Genomic DNA, 21,302 nt, shown 5'->3' with positions numbered 1-21,302 from the left:
GAAATATTATTATCATTGTTTTAATGAATGTAAATACAGATCAGTTCTTTTTTTCTTTCCAATATGGTAAAAAAAAAAAAAAAAAATCACCTTTGCTGCCCAAGGTATTTTCCTCAATGTTCTTATGAGTTTTATATATAAAAGTAGGATTTCAAATTTTGTGTGTAACATTTCCTTAAATGACCAGAATGGTTTAATTTTGACAACAAGGCAACTTTCGAAGCCAAACTTTCAAACTCAGGGAATTACCATAAATTGAAATGATGATTAGGAAAAGCAATCTTCAAATCTATAGATCTGAGTGAAGTCATCTTATCCATTTTATTTTTGTAAATATTTTCAGATTTTGTGTTGGAGACAAATTTTTCCTAAAGAATAACATGATCCTTTGCCAGACGGACTACGAGGAAGGTTTAATGAAAGAAGGTTATGCACCCCAGGTTCGCTGATCTATCAACATCACCCCATTAAGAATACAAAGCACTCCATTCTTTTATCTTTTTTGCTCCATGTGTATATAAGAATCGACACAGGAACCAACTGAATAGCGTAGATATAGGAAAGCAGGATGGTTATATGGAATAAAAGGCGGACTGCATCTGTATGTAGTGAAATTGCCCCAGTTCAGAGTTGAATGTTTATTATAAAAGAAAAAAGTAATGTACATATTGCTGGATTTTTTTGCTTGCTATTCGTTTTTTTGTGTCACTTGGCATGAGATGTTTATTTTGGACTATTGTATATAATGTATTGTAATATTTGAAGCACAAATGTAATACAGTTTTATTGTGTTACCATTTGTGTTCTGTTTGCTTCTTTGTATTGTTGCATTTAGTACAATCAGTGTTTAAACTTACGGTATATTTATGCTTTCTGTATCTACCAGCTATTTTAAATGAGCTGTAACTTTCTAGTAAAGAATTGAAGAGCAAATCTCACTAATGATACACATATAAAGCAAGTCTATCAACATTAAAAATACTGAAAAAGAAAGACACACAAAGCATTTTAGCAACATCCACTTATTGCCACAATGATTTAGAGTCTATCAGTGTTCTCATTATCACCCCCTATTTTCAGGGGGTTAAAGATCAGCTTTAAAAAAATGCATAAAAATTTCATCTTAAAGCACTTTCATTTTTTACCAACGTGAAAAGTGCCATTTTTAGAATAACTTTAAAGCTTAACAGTTATCCTTTTAATACCCTTTATTGTGTGTGCTCTTTACCTAGTAAATGGCTTTGTTTTGTTTCCTTCAGCCATTCACCGCTTATGTGAGCTAGTGCCTTTGGGTATCATGTAAAAATTTTCCAAAGGGTTACTTTAAAAAAGTGTTACCACAATTATGAGATAATTTTAAAATGATAAATTTCTTGTACAAATTTTGCCCAGATCTCTCCATAAGAGGTAAGCGTATAATAACTTTATGATTTGATACTTTTCTGGCACCAAAAGGTTTTGAATGCGAATCTACTGAAACCATGATAATGCACATTGAATCTATGATCATATTTGAGGAGTGAAGTCACTTGTGATCAGAGCATCATAGTGCTCACAGAATCTTCTAGAAGAAGAGAAACAAAGGGATTGATAAAAAGCTGAGAACTGGTGATTATATATTTTTCTGTATTTACCTGCCACTTATTTTAATGTTCAAAAGTGAACACTTTAAAAGTTTGATGTGTCTTACTCTCACTGCTTTCTCCAAGTAATTACCCGCTCAGAATTTATCACACTTGGGCTGAAATCTGTCATTCCATTTTTTAAAGGTGAAAGATTATTCCCTTATCTACATGATAGCTGATAAAAAAGAAAGCTTTCTAGAAACAAAAATTATGGAGACTGATTATTTCAATTACAATTAAGGAAATAAAGTTGTGACTGTGTTCCCTTCTTTGGGGTTGCTCACACTTTGCTTCTTTGCTTCTGTTCCCTGTACTCAAAACTACTTTTCAGCAGATCTAATTCCTCAGTAGGCACAATGAAGCATATTTTTACTAGAGCAACTTTTAGTGCTATGGGCTTTCTTTTTTCTTTTCTTCTTTTTTCTTGATCACTTGTATAGGAAACAATATTTCCCAGTGTTACTTGCATACATACTTTGTCCTGCTGAATATGCATTGCAGAAAAAAATTAAATGTGATACCTGAATTCTTGGTTTGGGGCCAAAATATTAAACTGAAAAAACATGCTGGTGTGGATTTGAGTTGTTTTCCAACAAAGCTTTACTATGAACATGCATTTGAATCTGGATATTGCCTCTCATTTTTAAGAAAATGGTTCCGTGAAAAGTGAACTATATGTATTTTTACAGATGCTTCATGGTTGAGTGTTCAAGTCACATGTCCTCCAAATTTGAGATATACCCCCCAAAAAGAGTGTCAAAAATAAGTTATTTTGTGGGGCCCACAAAATAACTATTGATATTATTTTAGCCTTTGAGCCTTACATTTATTTCATGAAAAGATTGCATAGCCAAAACCAAAAAAAAGCAAAACAGAACAAATGGGAGGAAGGTGAGGGAGATATGTAAGAAGTGGTTTTCCTAACACAGCCCTGCTAATCCCCATTAAGAGTTGTTTGAAATTCATGTGGATGTAAAAATGTAATTGTCAGTATCTTTTTGCATCCTCTTTTTTAGACTTAAATGGTTTTGCATATGCTTATCAATATGTCAAAATACTTGTAAATTGGGAACAAACTTCTCTCAGCTTCTTGAAGCTGTTCAGTTATCCCTGCCATCCAAAGACCCAACAAGGTCTTTTGGTTAATCCTTTGGGAATTAATTCTTATGCTTTTTACAACAAACAAAATTACTCACCTGGATTAAAGATTAGGGCCTTAATCTCCTTAGATTATCTTTAATCTCCATAAAATGGTGGAACAAGACAGAAATAGGCCATTTTACAGCTAATTGCCCATAAATAGTAGCATTTTTGACTGAAGTACTAAGCTAATTGTCTTGACTACTCAAAGTCCCTGAATTGCTGTCAACTCTCCTCTTTGTGTTGTGTAGCCCTGACCTCACTTAGCTTGTTATCTGAAACCTCCAGTAGAACATCTCCGATGGAGCATTGATTTCTCAAGCAGCAAAAGCTCCCTTTCCAACACACATCTCATATAGGCTGCCTATGATGAAGGACCAGGCACTTCCACTCCACTAGAGTGCTGGCTGAGTCTAAAAGCTGACCTGTGTTTGTAATTTCACTTTCATCTTGCTTAATAAATATCTGCTGGATTCTTTCATTCATTTCTTTAATATTTGGATTTATGTTTTTAATAAAAGGGGTATTACACTATTTGATTGCACTTAATGGGCAAAATCTAAGATGATATTCTGGAAAGCATACTATGAAAAAGGAAAAGAAAAGTGTGTACGGACATTTACTTTCAAAAGGTAAATCATAAGCAGCCCAAGTACCTCAAATGCATGCTCCAAATATTATATTTAGGATCTCTGAGCTAGGTAGTTTGTTGCTATTTACTTTTGTGGGGAAAATAAAACTGTCAAAAATGAAGGTAGCAATTGCTGGGTATAATTTTGTACATTTATACAAATTTTAAGGGATCTTTCTGAAAGCAACAGTGTTGCTCTTGTCAGACTAAATTTCCAATTTCCTGGTTCCTGCATAATGAATTAAAACAGAAAACTCAACGAAATCCTACATTTTCAGGAAGAATGTTGTTCCTCCACTGAACCAGGGTGCTAAAAATTACATCTGTAGTAAAACACACCATACGCAAGTGATTTCTTTTTAACTATCACTTTAGGCAAACCACTCTCTGGATAGTCACTTAAACAATTTCATAGAAATCATACTGGCCAAACATATTTAGTGTTCACTTAACAAAGCTGCAAAAACAAGGTCACATGTTTATTGTAATAGGCCATTAACGCAGAATACAATTTTGGCAAAAGCCCTTTGATTATTACTTTTTCTTAAAAATGCCATTACGGATATTTCCTAAATGTGATTTTAATGCAATGTAAGGTAATAGGAAGCAACATTTTAATACAGCCATTATTTCACATGACACTTATTAAGTACCTACTATGTGACAGGCCTTGCCCTGAGCACTCAGCCTCCTTGTGAGGCCGACCTAGGATACTTTGTGTGTCAGATAACTTTAGGGAGTCTTCGCACTGGTTTGTACTCATCTCAAACCTACGAATAACAAGCACACAAAAGCAAATACCGTCTTCTACCTATTCAGCATGTCATTGGTATGAAAGCCCCAGAAAATATCTCAAGTAATCAATGTGTTCAGAGAATTATCTCACACAAGTTACTCTTTAACTCAATAGCACATAATAAAAAAGAACATCAATTAATTAATGAGTCACCCTCAGATCGTTATGATTACAGTAGCGCTCTGTTGAAACAGCCGTTATAAATGGAGCTGCCTCTCTTTATTCATTGTTTGCAGTTCACCCATTATTTGGCTGAAACCAATGTCATATTTAACATGTGCCTGTAGGTAATTGTGTGATTAGTATCATAAATGAAGAATTCTGAATATCTACTGCTTATAAAACCTTATAGATGGTCAGGGAAAAAATCAAGAAAAATCTCATTTTTGCTGAAGCTTCTTCTGAAGCCAAGCTATTGGAAGGGTATTACCTTTCTAAAAAGTATACTTTTTACATTTATAATCAAGATGTAAGACTTCCATGTTAAACTTTAGAAGGATTAGCTGCTAAACACTTAAAAGTAAATTTTCCAATGTTTTAGAATGCACATAATTTCAGGAACTTTTCACAAAGACTAAAATATGCATGACCAGTTTTGAAACATTTTGGTACCCTCCCAAAAGGACATTTTTGCCTTTGGTGGGCCAGGTTGGGGAGGAGGTGTGGGGACTGGCAGTGATAGGGGACAAGATTATAAGAAATGCCAAGTATTAGATGCAAAGTCACCAGCACAATTTTCCCAACTATCTTGGTAAATGCCATTTCACTAAGCTTATAGAATAATTATAACAGTTCCCTTAGGTAAGTAAGAAGCATCTGTTGGCAACACATAGCAGGTGTTAACAATTACACATACTGAAATTTTTTTTAATGTTAATTAAAAGAATTCTGTTTTCTGAAAAGGAAATTCAAAGATACTCCTGTTTTCAGCGTGCAGATCACGTAACACACAACATTGTAAAACCCAGATCATCTTGGATCAAGTAGGTTTCATATTTGGTTCAGATCACTGCAATCAAAAGTGAACTGGAATTCATTGCACTTTTTACACAATGGGTATTCTGGGCTGAGGAGCTGAATACTCATGAAATTGGCATAGCGGAGCAGATTGCAGAATATTTTGGCTTTATTGGCAAGGCGGTAGTCGTTAACTATACCAAATTTAATGGACACAGTACAAAGAAAAATGGGAGCAAGAGGCATGCAGGTAATAGTTTATCCAAATCTCTTTTAACCCTGCTTCTGCAAAAGATTTTAAATCACATAAAATGAAACTGTCCATTTGTAACATGTAACGTTATATTCCTCCCATCAGTAGTGTCTAACAAAAGGTAACACTCACTGAACACTTACCATGTAGTATGTATGGTAAGTGTTCAGTAAGTAGTATAAGTAGTAATATGAGATTTTTCATCGCCCAGGTAATTTCCACAACAGCCTCCTAACGTAGGTTCTTTTAACCCCATTTTGCAGATTTTAAATAAAAGTAAAGAGAGCTTACTTAACTTGTCCAAGGTCATACAGCTAAATAGTGAGATTTAAACATAAGTTGTCTGACTCTGGATCTATCTCTCAGAGAGTTTTCATTCTTATTAATATCATTATCATCATCATCAAAACTATTATTATTATGTTCTAGCCAAAACCTAGAAGTAATCTGTGCTTGAGCAAAAATTCCAAACATTTCAGACTTAATACCATCTTTAAAAATGAAAATTGGAAATAAGACTGATCATATTTTCCTACATGCAATCCACTTAGGAGCTCCTTTTTTCAACCTTTAAGAAATTTATTTGAGGCTACAGAGCCAGGAATAATAGAGGATCCCTAGTAGAGCAGTATCAGGAACAAGAGGCAGCCAGCATAGACTTGAGAGTATGAGTAGAAACCTGCAGTTGTCTGCCACAGGATAAACATGCTGTGATGAGGTGAGACTAGACCACTGCTCTCCGAAGTCAAGATAATAAAATAAGTGTGTTACCTGTCTGATATTTTATAACTTAGTTCCACGAGATATGAAACAAACCGAAAGTCAGAATAGCAATCTGTGTCAAACTGTGTGTTCACTTGTCTAAAATGCACAAGGTGTCGAGGAGGCTTGGTCCAGATCAGTGGCCAAATAATTAAGGAACTCTCCAGTCTCAGACTTACAATGGCAGGTTGAAGCAATAGTGGGCAAAGCAGCTATCCTTAACATAGAGCAAAATGCAATTACCTGCATTCTCATATGACCACAGAAAAATCTGAGACCTCCTTCTTTCAACTGAAATGAAGCAATTCTTGCTTCAACTGCTTGCTGCCATCACCACCTCCACTTCCATGTACTGGGATCCTTTCGAACTTAAATCATTCCAGATTAAGTGATCCTAATGGGAATTTCCACCCTGAAAGTGTTCCTGCATTTTCAGTATATAATTAGCACTTCATCTGAAGAGTTTAGAGCTGTGATGATGACAGCAGAACATGGTCATACACAATTGCATAAACAATGTGCAGTTCCTCAACTTAGGAAGCACAGTGCAAGACCCAAGAATTTTTAATTGTGTGAGACCTTAGGTTAATTTCAACATGACTTGCTAAAATATCCCTAAGAAAGTTTGGTGGAGCTGCTAGGTTGTCTCAAAGTTAAGCTTGACCTATAATTCCTTTATTATTCTTAGAGTATCCTCAGTTTAGTATGAGTAGTAGCAGGGGCTCGGTGAAGACATAGAAACCACATCTGGGGCAGTTATTGATGCGTGAAAATAAAATATGGGATTGAAAATGAAATAAAAATCACATGGAAAGAGCCAGAAAACTTTGTAAAACAAACAAACAAAAAGAACTGTTGGGCACCTTGCATGTGTGTAGCACCATATTAGGCATTTCTAACTTTTTTCTGCCAGAGAAACTTTGGTGCATAAAATATAATGTTCACTACTATTTATTCTTTGTTTAATGTCCAATTTATTAAATATACCACTCTAACAAATGCAATTTCTCTAAACATTTGTACACCATTTAAACAGCTAATAAGCCAAACTCGTAAATTTAATAAATCAGATCCAACCACTTACACATTGATTAGAATCTTAGTCAAATTCTTCTAAACATTTCAATAAAATCCCATCTAATAAGCTTCAGTTCTTTAAGACCAGACAGAAATTCTGAGAGAATTTCTTTAAAAAAATTAAGGTTGTAACAAATATTATTAATTTAAAGTATTTTTTCTATTTAAATAATATTTAAATAATATTTAAAATAATATTTCTATATTTTGCTTCATATCTTTCTAAGGTTATTTTAATAGTGTGTAATTCCTTTTAAAAATTAGAGAATTTTCTCTCAACTAGCTGAGGTTACAGGATCTGTGTTTTTGACTATCTGAACTTTGACTGGGGCACAAGAGTGAGCTACTCTGACCTAAATGATTCAAATTTGAACCAGTGCCATCAGTTGGCCAATAATTTAATAATCATGCTTTTCTTTTACTTCAATGGAACTCTTTAAAGTCTAAGTCTTTCACATAGGTTATAATTTCCCATAACTCAATGCTTTTCCTAAATTGATATGTGCTGACATTATTGAAAGCTTAGGTATGCCATTTTAATATCTTATTATAAGCTATAGGATCATTTAGAGATTTTTATCTCACAAGAAATAAGGAATTGAATCTATGCAGTCAAATTTCCTGTTAGGACACTCGGCTAATCCTCTTTCTTGCACAAATTATTGGAGCTTCTTTTGAACTGATTATAATGCCTTACCACCTGTGTTGATTTGTTGATTAGTGTTTTTGGTATGATTTCACTTACAGTTCTCTACATTTAGTCTTCTCTACTTGGAAAATAGAGGCAAATACGAATTGACACTCTATGTTCAGTAGAAGAAACAGTCCACATATACCATTTTATTTAGTTTTTTTGTATTAATATTTTAACTATTTTGTGTACTTTATATTAACTTTTCCCTATCTGAGTACAGTCGTAGACCCATGTTTTCATAGACTGGAAAGCATTGCAGGTGGATTTAGTAGTAGGTTATGTTTCAAGTATTTTGTGTGTGTGTGTATGGGTGTGTCTGTAGTTCTTACTGTAGGTGTCAATCAAAAAATTTGTTCTGAAAAATACTATCTTAGAAACTCAGAAAGCCAAAAATAAAGAGCTTGTGAGAAAATGCAGAGAGCAGTACAACAAGGTGAACAAAGGTGAACTGTTCCAGAAAAGGGTACTCAACCTGAAAACCGCAGCAGCCAAACAGCTGCTGTGTAAAAGCAAAGGTAGAGGAAATCATTTTAGAGGGAGGGTACATTAGCTGGACATTGAAAAGAAGAGAATGAAGAAACAGAAGGGAAAGTCAAGAGCTGATACCATGACTTAATCACCCATATCTGCAAGAGTTTACCTCACTCTTCACTAAGGATATTTGACAAGACCTTACTGATGCTACACTCTTATCATCAGGTTTATGAAGACCTTGATTACTTTTTAGGTAAATATGGTTATTCCTTATCTCAAAACACAATTTTCTTAGACAAAATTAACCCTTATTTTTTCCATTGAAACCATTTAAGACATAAACATAGTGGTTAGCAGCATCAGCTTTGCCATCAGAGTGACAATAATCTTGAAAAAATTACTTAGTTCTATTAAGAGTAGTTTTCTCATCAGTAAAATGGGTAATAATACCTACTTCATAGGGTTTATTGAAAATCAAATGAAACAATCTATGTTAAGTCCTTAACATAACACCTAGTAATAGTATTGGGGTTATTTTTACTATTATTATTTTTATGAATTCCAAGTTCTATGAGAGCCTCTTTAGTGCTATTTGCCCTGATGGAGGTTAATCAGTATGGGTGAGCATCAGGGGTGATTTATGCCCCAATAGGTAGACATGGGGCAAAGAATAACAATTACAGGTGAGCATTCAACAAACAAACTAGAAAATCCCTTCTAAGCAAAATATTGAAATTCAGAGAGGAAATTAAATTGGGGATATAGGCCATAGTCAGAGACATTGGGTGATAAAACATGTTCTTACTCTCTTTTTTTCATCTCAGAGATTTTGTGTATGTGTGTGTGTGTGTGTGTGTGTGTGTGTTGCCATGTATATGCCTAGCATTTACACTGGGATAACCTTCATTTCTGTTATTTAGCCAGAGGAACTCATTAGTCACTATATTCATATAGTCAGTCATGCAGACATTTATTGGACACCTACTGCATGGCAGAGTCTCCTCCATGTCCCCTGAGGAATACAATAAATAATCCTTGCATTCGAGGGAAGACAAGCCAATGACTATTAACCATGAAAGGTAATAACCTAGAAAGCAGAGCTACCCACAAAGTGCTGTGGGGACATTGGGGAAGAAGTGATTTCTTCTCTCCGGGCGCATTAGAAAAGGCTTCACGATAGACATTTTGATTCAGTCTTGAAGAACCATTGGCAGACGGAGGGAATGTTGATGTTTTACAGGGACCAGTCTCAATTTAAGTTCATCAGGCAGTTAGTTTCATGGTGACTCATCTAACTGATAGGCAATAGAAAATGATCAAAGATTTTGAAAAGACATAGAGTATAGTGAAGGCCAAAGTTTAAGAAGATTGACTCTAACTGAAATATAAAGGGGGGCTAGGGAGGGACAAGAGGGGATGTTGATAGTTCAGACAAGAGAACTTTGTAAAAAAAAAAAAAAAAAAAAAACAAGGAAAGAGATAAGCACCTACACAGCATAATAGCTATTGGGAAATAAAAGATGAGTGGGAGTAGTGGGGAGAAGCAATAGGAAAGAGACAAATGACCAAGTATGACAGTTGACTAAACGGAAAGGGAACAAGGGGGAAAGGTCAGATATAACTGTTGAGATGTGGGAATTTTTACTCTAAATTATTATAGCTAATGTAGCAAACCTAAAAAAGAGAATAAGAAGTATACCCTGTTTGATGACACTCTGGACGTAAGGCACACATCTCACATCAAAGTGCAGAGTTATATTCCTGCTTTAGAAATTCTTTGGGCTTTTAAGGAAAAAAGAACATAAGACTATTTGTTGCTGTGGGAGACCTTGCTCGGTGTCTATGCCCTTTTCCCCTTCATTCTTACTAACAGCATACAGGGCAGTGATGTGCCAAAGCAAACATTTTCATTTCATGGATTCTTTTGTATCCAGAGATGGCCATTTGACACAGTTCTGGACCATGGGATGCAAAAATGAGTCATTGGAAGATTTGGGGATAACTTTTGCCTTTCCTGATTCAGGCACCACGTTTTCCTCTCTGTTGGTCCCTTCTCCTTGCCTGGAATGTAAGTGGGAGCTTGTGGAACAAATCCCAATGGGAGATTTGAACAGACTTGAACTGTCCAGCTTACCTCTGGACATCTTGTCACTGTGGTTAGGTTCTTGTTACATGTGGTCAAAAGCAACCCCTAACTGACATATTTGTTTACAGATACTTGAGAAATTTTATGGGTACATTATCTGACTTCAGCTGTAGCCTGATTCAGAGAAGGGAAATTTTGCATTGAGTTTATAAGACCCTACATTATGGTTTCCGTTCTTCTCCTCCCAGTTTAGCTCCCTCCTGTCCCATGAGAATCCATAATCCTCTAACAAAAGAAGCCAGAAGGTAAATTTTCTCGTATATGTGTCTCATTTTCTCTTTGCTCTACATAACACCAAAACTCTACCCTGACTTTTTGACATAAAGTTATTATTTCTGTTAGAATATTACAATTTATCTAATTTTACATATGGTCAGTGGGGAAGGCTGAGTTCTTATTAGACTGTCATAAAATAATATAGGTAGAAAGATGCAGGGAAATAGCGAAGGTATTTTCAAGTAATTAGTTGGAACTACACACAGATCAAAAAGAAAGCCATTGTGCAAATATCAGGCCATTCCAGGTTATTTCACCTTGAGGAGATGATGTCAGATCCCTGCTTTGGATATAAAGGAAGTTTTGAAAGTTTTTCTGCCTCTCCCAAAATCTTGTCTGGACATCATTCCTGATCTATGAAGTTTTTCTCTTGTCTGAAGAAAAAAAAAAGAAAAAGAAAGATGATATTTACGTATGTTTTACACAACTATACTTATTCAAAAATAGTTCTTCATGGGCTTCCCTGGTGGCGCAGTGGTTGAGAGTCCGCCTGCCGATGCAGGGGACACGGGTTCGTGCCCCAGTCTGGGAGGATCCTACATGCCACGGAGCGGCTGGGCCCGTGAGCCATGGCCACGGGGCCTGCGCGTCTGGAGCCTGTGCTCTGCAACGGGAGAGGCCACAAAAGTGAGAGGCCCGCGTTCTGGAAAAAAAAAAAAAAAAGTTCTTCAGTACGATATTTACCTTTCCTACTTTTGAGGGATATACAAACAGCCTTTATGAAAATACAATGATGGTAGATAATAGGTTTTGTTCTTTATTATCTTACTTGGAGAAATAAATAGTCACCCACCTCATTCTGTTTTCCCTATTTAAAATATATAGATATATTTAAGTATATATATAAAATTATGAAATCCATTAATTTGAGGTTGTTTTTTTTTGGTTGTAAATCCAAAATCTCATTTCAACCTTATGTCCCTCAAATAAAACCTCTCCACTTCCTAAATACCTTCCAAACTAATCTTATTCTTCGCTCTGGTCAGATTCCAAGTGCTATGGGTTCCTCTATCAGCAGAAGAACTAACTTAGTAATTCACTATCTTCCAAGACATCATCTCAAGAGTATCTCTATCCATCATTTTTCCTTCCTCCCTATGCTTCTAGAAACACTTATTCAGTAGTTTCTATACACCAATCATGTTACAACATCCAGGAGCATGGAGAGAAAAGGGATGGAGAGGAAGGAAGAAACACCATGCCAAAGCTCCAAGACATACTTTCTACCCTCAAGTAGCTTGCAGTCTGTTGGGGAAGTGAGGGTAAAACAGCTCCATAGTTATGGGATGTATCAGAGTTTGCACAAGATACTTTGAGAGCAGAAAAGAAAGGAGTGCCTAATTTTGAGAGTATCAGCCATAAATTCTGAGAAAAATCACCTGAGTCTTGAGAAGTAGAGGTGCTTCCAGTAGATTAGGAAAAGGAAGGAAAGTTATGCCAGGCACGTGCAAAGACCTCAAAGTGGGAGAGACTTCAGTGGGTTAAAGGAACCTCAATTAACATGAGGAGTTACAGATTCAAATCCAATGATGAGGGGCCTTGTTTCCATACACCAGTGTAGGATAGTGGTCTCCAAATCTATGGAGCTTTAAAAGCATAGATGTGTGAGTGTGTATACCTATGTATGCATATGTGTGTGTGTATATACATGTGTATCAGATATTCTGACTCAGTAGGTATGTTGTCATACCCTAAAATCTATACATTTTAACAACTCCACAGTGATTCTAATGATTCATCAGGTGTGGAAAAGAATGATTTAAAAGCAATAGAGCAGAGCTGGAGAGAAGGTCCACTTCAAAGACACTTAGGAGACAGTCAATACAGGAGCAGTTGGTAGTTTTTTGGGGAAGGAGATGAGTTTTAGACACATTGGTTTTGAATGGCCTTGGAATAGAACTTGGAAATATAGGTATTCACACTTTAAAAGAAAGTTCACGATGAGGAACCTGAAGAAACTAGATTTTGTGCAGCTGGGTGGTAAAGGTACTACTCTGTACTCTTTAAACTGTGTTACTTAGACAAGTTACTGAAATCATAAGACAGATCTTACTTTCTATTTTAAGTGTAAAATCTTACTTAAAATGTTAAATATAAACTGAAGTTGGTGAGATATGCAAGGGTTAATTGATTAAGGAAATTAGATTGACAGATCATGTGTTACCCTAACCCACCAGATTCATTTGAATAAAGTATCATTTCAGGGTTGCCTTTTTAGCACCAAAACAGAATTCTAACCAAAATGACCAGTTTCTATTAGTCCTACATGATCCCAAGAACTATTCTTTAATGTCTTTACTTCTCTCAAAACCATCTCTTCCACTTGTCTGTCAAGAAGACAACTGTCATTACAACTAGATGGAATTGATGATTCTGAAATTTTGGATTTCATTTATCCACTTACGTCTTTCACACACAGTGAACCACAGGAAGTGCCATGACAGATGGTAATACAGTAATCCCCTACATACAAACCTTCAAGTTACGAACTTTCAAAGATGCAAACATGCACTGTTAGCTTTTGAGGCACAGGACCCAAACGTAGAACAGTACATGAAGGCTGCAGCAGCCGTTCAGAATGCAATCCAGTGCTACTGTGTCATCTGTGATGAGAAAAAAAGAGCTACTACCCAGGCATCACTGGATCCTTTTTTCAAGAGAGTAGATAGAATTGATTCCAGCGAGGAACCAGACGCTGTGTGCCATCAACAACAGGCGTGAGTGAAATTGCAGCCTGCCCTCCGTCTCCTGTTGCTGACGATCCTTCAGCTCTACCATCTCCCACCTCCTCTCCCTCCTCCAGTCAGTAACTCTTCCTGCCTGTTCACTCGATGCCAGCCCCTGTATGCCAGCTGTTGGACTGTACTGCTATACTTTTCAAGGTACTGTACTGTAAGATTAAAAATGTTTTCTTTATTTTTTGTGTTTGTTTTTTTATGTATTATTTGTGTGAAAAGTATTATAAACCTATTACAGTACAGTGCTATATAGCCGATTGTGTTAGTTGGGTACCTAGGCTAACTTTGCTGGACTTAGGAACAAAATTGGACTTAACGAACGTGTTCCCAGAATGGAACTCGTTCTTATGTGTGTAGGGGAATTACTGTATATCCATCCATGTTACAAATTCCTTCTAGTCTTGTTCAAAGTCAGAGTATAAAACTAAATGGATAAAATCATTTTTTAACTCCTTCAATAAAGTGTTCCTAAACAAGGAAATAGCTCATTATATAGACTATCCTAATAAGAGGAACTGCTAATATATGCCTGGCTTTTAAAATAAGAGCAGGGCTTCCCTGGTGGTGCAGTGGTTGAGAGTCTGCCTATTGATGCAGGGGACACGGGTTCGTGCCCTGGTCCAGGAAGATCCCACATGCCGCGGAGTGGCTGGGCCAGTGAGCCAATGCCGCTGAGCCTGCGCGTCCGGAGCCTGTGCTCCACAACGGGAGAGGCCACAACAATGAGAAGCCCATGTACCGCAAAAAACCAAAAAAAAACAAAACAAAAAATAAAATAAAATAAGAGCAAACACATCCAGTCCAAGTTACAGAGATCCCACCCAGGTTTTAAATGGAGACGAAATAACCCTTTCAAATGGTCGACAGCCCTCTTCAGCCAACATTTCTTCATTCAAACCTAAATCCTTTGTGTTTCACTTTCAGCCTTTTCCCTTCTTTTCTGCCTTTAGTAGTGATAGATAAAAATGCTTATCAACTGTTCTCTAATAAGAAACTTAAAATACTCATAGATCATCTTGAAATCGTTTCTCATCCAGAATAATCCCCAATCTTTTGATCTTCTCTCAAAGGTCTTATTTTCCAAAACTTGGATAATCTTGGTGGCTTTCCTCTGAACATTTTTGATGCTTTCACATATAATTTTGGTTGTGGAGCTCAGAAGTGGGTACAGTAGGCATCCTGGTGTGAAATGTGTTAACCATAGCTAACGAGCACTGTATCTTACATTGCTGCTTTATGTATGATATCAATATCAAAGTTCTTTTTTTCTAATAAAAATGCAGCTTCACTAAGTCATGGCCAATTTGGACCAGAGCTAATTGTTTCATGTTGCTGGGGGATGCCCATGATGTTTGTATAATCTGATTTTCTCTGTCACAAATGAACACGTGTGTCCATGTCTGTCATGTTGCAATTTGATCCAGCAAAATGGTGAGTATGTCTTCTATTTATATTAAGATTCTTTAGAATTCTTAGTATTTCCCCCAAATGGCTAAATATCATTACCTTTCCCAAGCATGTTTTGCGAGGTCTCTCTTTGTCAGCCAGTTGTATATATTCAACACAGAGCCTGCAGCTGACTGTTGTGAAAACCACTTGTTCACTCATGATCACTCTTTAGGTAAAATGTTCAGTTTTGTGTCCACTTGGAGGCCTATAAGTGCCACCCTGGTAGGGAAAGGGGTGGTTTGGCAAAACTGGGAGCTAGGCTAGGGACTAAAACAAAGAGTTATTATTTAAGGCAATGGGGAGACCAAAACTAAAGGCATCCCACACATAATTTACACTTACCATTATGAAATGATCTAGTAGGGTTTAGAGATATGACAGCCTGGCCTAAAAGGCCTGGGAGGAGGGACAAAAGCTAGGTAGTACGGATAAATTTCCCAATTGATTACCTAGTATGCTATTATGAGATCAAAGAAAAGAGAAAGTTCAAGTTGAGAATGGCTATCATTTCCCGTTGATCCTACCAAGTCGAGCGCTATCTCTGAAACCGAAGAAAAACGTCGTTGTTTAGAGAATTAAAGATGCACAACTCTTTTTATTACCCTGAAATTCTATTTCCTGGATTAAAAATCAGAGCTTCCATATTCTTTGATATGGGGAGGTTATTTTCTGGCTCTTTAGAAAGCCATCCCTATCCCTGCTACACACAATACATAAGGGAACATTTAGCCTCGTATTTCATATGCCATCCCTTACTATATAAAGCCCCCTAGAATACATAATAAAAAGATAAATGAAAAGCACATTAGAAATGCACCTAGTGGTGGGAATCCAGCCAATGTTGATTGCAGATGTTTTGTTTGAAACAGTGGCTATATTGAGGGGGGAGACATGCTCTTTATATAAAGGCTAGTCTTGCCAGAGAATTCTGGGAGGGAAGAACATGCTCTAACGAATACCACCTTTATCTCAACTATGCATATCAAATCTATGTATTTCATTTTATTTTCTTCTAGATTACCCTATGTATTACATATAGGTCATGTTTTTTTAATCATTTATAGTTATTCTTTCAGAGCATTTTATCAATACTTCTTCATTACATGAAGTTAACAACCTAAGGATGCACTCAGTTTGAGTTGACACACCACTGAGTTAAAGTAAAAGTTAAAATTCCATAGTTTCCAACCCCCCAAATAGCAAACATGGCTTCCTGTAGTCCAGACTCATCTTCCACTTTTCTGTATGCCCTGTGCTCCAGCCACACTGAACTTTTCACTCTTCCCTAAATAAGCATGTTCTATGAGGCCTCCTTTTTCTGTCTAGGCTGAATCCTCTGCCTGGCAAACACCTACTCTCCTGCCAAGTGCCTGCTCTAAAGATATCACTTGTGGGAAAGCTTCTCTAATCTCGAACACTGAGTTAGACGCGGCTTCATCAGCCTCCATCACTCTGGCACTCACTGTACTGTGTTCTAATTGGTGGCAAATGTGTTTTGCATCCTCCTGTAGACCATGAGCAACTTAAGAGTTCTTCAGGGTGAATAACAATATCTGGCATAGAATAGGTGCTTAATAAAGATTTGACAGACTAATCTATCAATTGGACAATGAGATTTACCATTCAGGAATGTTTACATAATCCCAGAATCTCCAGATCAGTAATTCATGGCTAAATTATTCAATAATGTGCCAAAGAGGGTGATGAGCTAGGGAAAAAAATTTAGGAACAAATTAACCTGGAATAAAGCAAGGCTCAGTAAATAAAATATGGCTCATGGAAAAGCAGATGTGCATGTTTCCAGGGGCGCCCATAGAGACAAATGGGGGGGCTGAGCCTCCCAGCTGCTCGGTCTAAATGATATGGCCACTGGCGATGCTGATTCCACAAATCAAGGGTGTGCAGCCCTGCTTTCACACCCAGAAGCTACGATGAATCATGCACACCCTTACCTTTCACATTTTCCTTGACAAGTGAATGTTATAGTGGAGTGCCAGATTAGCCCTGATTTCAGTAAAACAGGCAAAAAGTAGTCCTCTGTCTTTCAGATGCCAGCTCTTTAAAGCAAAACAAAATGAAAGAAAACCAAAAAATCAGACTTGTTTCTTTAAATACAAGTTTATAAAATACAACCGGCTCAATTCACCAGCTTTGTTTTAAAGTGGCAGGAAGAAGAAGGAGGTGCTGTGGCAGTTCAAGGTCCCAAGCTATGGTAACATGTCTTCTTGAGCTTCACCTGAGATTCAACAAGAAGATATTTCTTTTTTTTTTAAATATTTATTTATTTATTTTATTTGGCTGTGCCAGGTCTTAGGTGCGACAAGTGGGATCTTTAGTTGCAGCCTGTGGGAAATTTAGTTGTGGCATGAGGGATCTCATCCCCTGACCAGGTATAGAGCCAGGATCCCCTGCACTGGGAGAGTGGAGTCTTAACTGCTGGACCACCAGAGAAGACCCAAGAAGACATTTCTGATTAACATTATTAATAATCTCTCTTGGGATTTGTGGGAGGTCTTAGGTGAGCCATACAAAATTTCCTACACTGGGTACCAAAGTGACTCCAAATATTAAGAAAAAACAGATGTGGTTTAGGTCTTTCAGTATTGTTTTGCCTACAGAACATGAAACAAAATGAACAATGCATTACATGAAACAGCAGACTTGTCACAATGCTCAGGTAATATGCTATGGAGAGGTGAAAAAAAAACCCCGCATTTATCTAATCCACCCTCCGGAAATGGCAGAATTCCAGGTTGTTTGGAATAAGAACCTGCGATAGAGATGAACCTTTGTGGCTCCCGGAACACTCCAACTCAGTGTAGTTAGAATGGCTATTGTCCCCCATGAGAAAATCAGCTGTTTATGCTTCTGGTTTATAGCTCCAAGTTCCCTTTTTTCCTCTGTTGAAAAATCTCACACGTTAATAAACATAAATGAAAAATATTTCTGGTCTAAAATTAAACCCTATTGCTTTGATGGATCATTAAACCCCACTCACAGATTCTTTCCTCCAATCTGAAGTTTTTGTGGCAAGAATGTTAATTTTTTAACTCCCAGCAACCATTTCATCTCAAATTCTTTGACAGAGACGACCAGGGACACAGAGGGAATGAAACAGTTAGCAGGGCCGGCCATCGTGCTTTTTATGCCCCAAGTAAGGCAACAAGAACAAGATTATAGTGGCCCTGAATGGAATCAGAAATGGGAGAGAGGTTTTCTCCCCCGACAAGAGGCTTCTTGAAGAAAAACTATGTTAAGATGCAATCTGTATCGGGGAAGCCCCTCAACGCGGGCTCCAAGTTCCTATGATTTTGCAATCCATCCAGAGCTTCAATACATGAAGACAGTGCCCCCAAACTTCTGTTTTCTCCTGGACATGAGTACATGCCTGGTTTTGAATTCAGGAAGCTGGAGGCACCCTAGACTCACTGACAGACACATAGGAGATGCCAAGGGCTGCTTTCAATTTGAGCCTGAAGTTTTACATTTTAAGAAGACAAATGAACAGCATTACCTGTTTACTTCAATATTGACAGAGGAAAAGCCCGTGTCCCCCTTGCACCTGTTAATACTTGCGCCTTCTACTCATGTGACCCAGGCAGCTGCTCATTTCAATTAGCCCAGGGCCAGTCTTGGCATTTACCCACAGAAACAATACCGCACAAAGAAGTGCCTCTGTGCCTTAGTGCTGGCGGGGCTCCAAGTCACACTCAGCTTTCAAAAAAAGGTGAAAGTAAAGAAAAACATTGATGTTAAGAATTCTCCTTATTTGAGGGACAAAAGAGGAGTATGGGATTAAGAGATGCAAAGTACTACACATAAAATAGATAAGCAACAAGGATTTACGCTATAGCACAGGGAACCAGATTCAATATCTTGTAATAACATATAATGGAATACAACCTGAAGAAAAATAACTGAATCACTTCGCTGTACATCTGAAACTAACACAATATTGTAAATCAACTATACTTCAATTAAACAAAGATATTTCTCGATTTAAAAAAAATTGAAAAAGAATTCTCCTTATTTGTCTAATAATAATTTTAAAAAATATATATCTAAATAAGAAGTAATTGCCCAGCCTGTATCTCTTGCCTTCGGTGTTGTTTATTTTCAAAATTAGGTCCTCTGGCTAGAAGGAATTACAGACTCTCACTTCCAGCTCACATCTACCATCATTTGGAGGAGGGGGCTGGGAGCATGGAGACAATCTCTGCGTATATTCAGTGATAAAAACATCGATGGCAGCTTCCTCCCAGAATTGCTGCTGAAAGCCCTACCATTCTTTGTCTCTCTTTCCCAAGCACCATCAGACATTACTTTTTCACGTGAGTTATATTGAATGTACTCGTATATGACATCCCTAAGAGATGCACAGAGACATTTCTTTATTCACTTCCCAAGTCTTCACTGCTGCTAGCACAGGAAATTTATCACCTCCTGGGCAAAGACCATGCTCTTACTTTTAGTGAAGCTCTAATCTTGCTGTGAGACACTTGATATATGCCTGGTGCTGGAAAAGTTCCTTCATTCAGATAATGAGGGGTGGGTACCTTCAAAACTACCTGTCTGTTCTATTACACATGGATGGAGAAATATCCTGCTCTGGCCCATGGTGGTGAGTTACTTCCTTCTGCTTCATGATAGAAAATGAGCCAGCTGACTGGGTCTGTCTTGTGTCTATGCAACCATCTGGAGCACCATGTCAAGGGGTAAGCAGACATGTTTCCCTGGCCTTCACTGCCTCCATAAACTGGCCTCAGTGGGGAACTTCTCTCTCATTTGCCAGGAGGTACATCTGTAGACAATCTCATTTTTCAGTCTGAGTGTTTACACATTTAGTAAGAGGGCAGGTTCTATAAAACTCCTATATCTGTATATATTTGTTTTGCTGTCAAGTTCCCTGTAGTTTTTGTTTGTTCAGGGGCTGAGTTTGTAGCAGGTGTTTGGGACAATTAACAGAAACAAGGATACCAGTAGTGGGCAAAGGGTGGAAGACTATGAAACCAGAGCTTGACATTTTAAAAAACAAAGACACTTAAAAAATACACTTAAGAACTGCAGACTAGAACACACCCATAGTGTCATTTAATCTATTATAATTAAACTATGAATACACGCCTTGGCCATAAAATATTGGACTAAGTATAAAAATGTCATGTTTATGAATATATTTTATATGATTTCTTTTTAATACTAAAACCATATTCGATAGGACTTGTAAAGCTTGAAAAGTGAGACATATATCAGATCTGTCTATGCAAATGACAGAATCAGTCCATTCTATTTGCTCCAGGTCAGAAAAATGCACATACAGAGAGAAGAACCAGGAATGCTTTGAGCATTTTTGCTATTTGCAGAAACTTATAATCAGATGGAGGGAGGCATTTTGCTTCTGTGTGGGTGACTAAGATAGTTAATTGGAGCTATGCCAAAGAGTCTTTTTCATATCAAAGCAGTTTGGGGAAAATTATATTTATTTGGATGGTTTCACACTTTGAGTTTTGATTTCATTAAAATCAGCATGAATTTACAATTATAGAATTCCAACTTATTCCATAAGCATAAATGCCAACTCATTTATGTTCTAACAAATAACACAGACCCAAACACTTTGCCTAGAGAAGAGTAACTGGTCTCAATCCTCTGTTTTTAATGATTTTAACAAAAGAAGTTTGAGCAGTTCTTTATACTCATATTCATTGACCCAGTAGTGCTGGCGTTATATGCATGGGGGAGATTTGGCCCCTGTCTGTAGAAGTTCCCTCTTTGTTTGTGAAGACAGGTATATTAAAATTTATAAAATACCGTATAATCCCTCACAGAATTGTGTCAACCGGTTACTCCCAGAAGAAGGAGTAGCACTTAATCCTGCTACTACAGTCATAGACAGTCTTTTTGAAAAGTTAACATTTTAACTAAGCCTCTGAGTATAATTAGAAAGAAGGTACTACATCAAAAATTTTTCTCTGGGTGCTTGAATTAGCACAATATCACTGGGTTGCTAGATAAGGAGACCAGTGGGCTATTAAGAATATTGAGTAATCTTTATAGTGAAAGAAGTCAGCCTTGCCACAGTGGTGTGGATGCCTTAGGAAAGATGAAAGTCATTGTCCAAGAATTGGTGGGCAGGAGAGAGAAAGAGAATGAGACACTAAGAAAGAAACTGTATATAAAGTAGCACTAAAGGGGAAAAGAGCCAAAGAAAAGCACAAAATGTCCCCAAATTGGTGGTCATATGTAGAACAAAAGAGGTTAGGTGGATTAATAAATGGTGTGGG

General features: G+C 37.1%; 1 protein-coding gene across 4 annotated transcripts in view; it reads left to right on the top strand.

The window, feature by feature from the left end:
• Window positions 1-760, top strand: part of LMO3 (LIM domain only 3) — a 57,357-nt gene extending 56,597 nt beyond the window's left edge. For all 4 annotated transcript variants that reach the window (XM_081248132.1, XM_081248133.1, XM_081248134.1 and 1 more), the window contains one exon: window positions 344-760. In XM_081248132.1, the coding sequence (XP_081104258.1) occupies window positions 344-449 (106 nt within the window). In that variant the 3' untranslated portion in view covers window positions 450-760. The remainder of the gene's footprint in view (window positions 1-343) is intronic.
• The last annotated feature ends 20,542 nt before the right edge of the window (window positions 761-21,302 follow it).

This window comes from Mesoplodon bidens, assembly GCF_964165515.1.
Source record: "Mesoplodon bidens genome assembly, chromosome: 11".
In the NCBI taxonomy this organism is placed as follows: domain Eukaryota; kingdom Metazoa; phylum Chordata; class Mammalia; order Artiodactyla; family Ziphiidae; genus Mesoplodon; species Mesoplodon bidens.
Note: the sequence above shows the minus strand (reverse complement) of the source record. Positions and strands in the feature narration are given on the sequence as shown.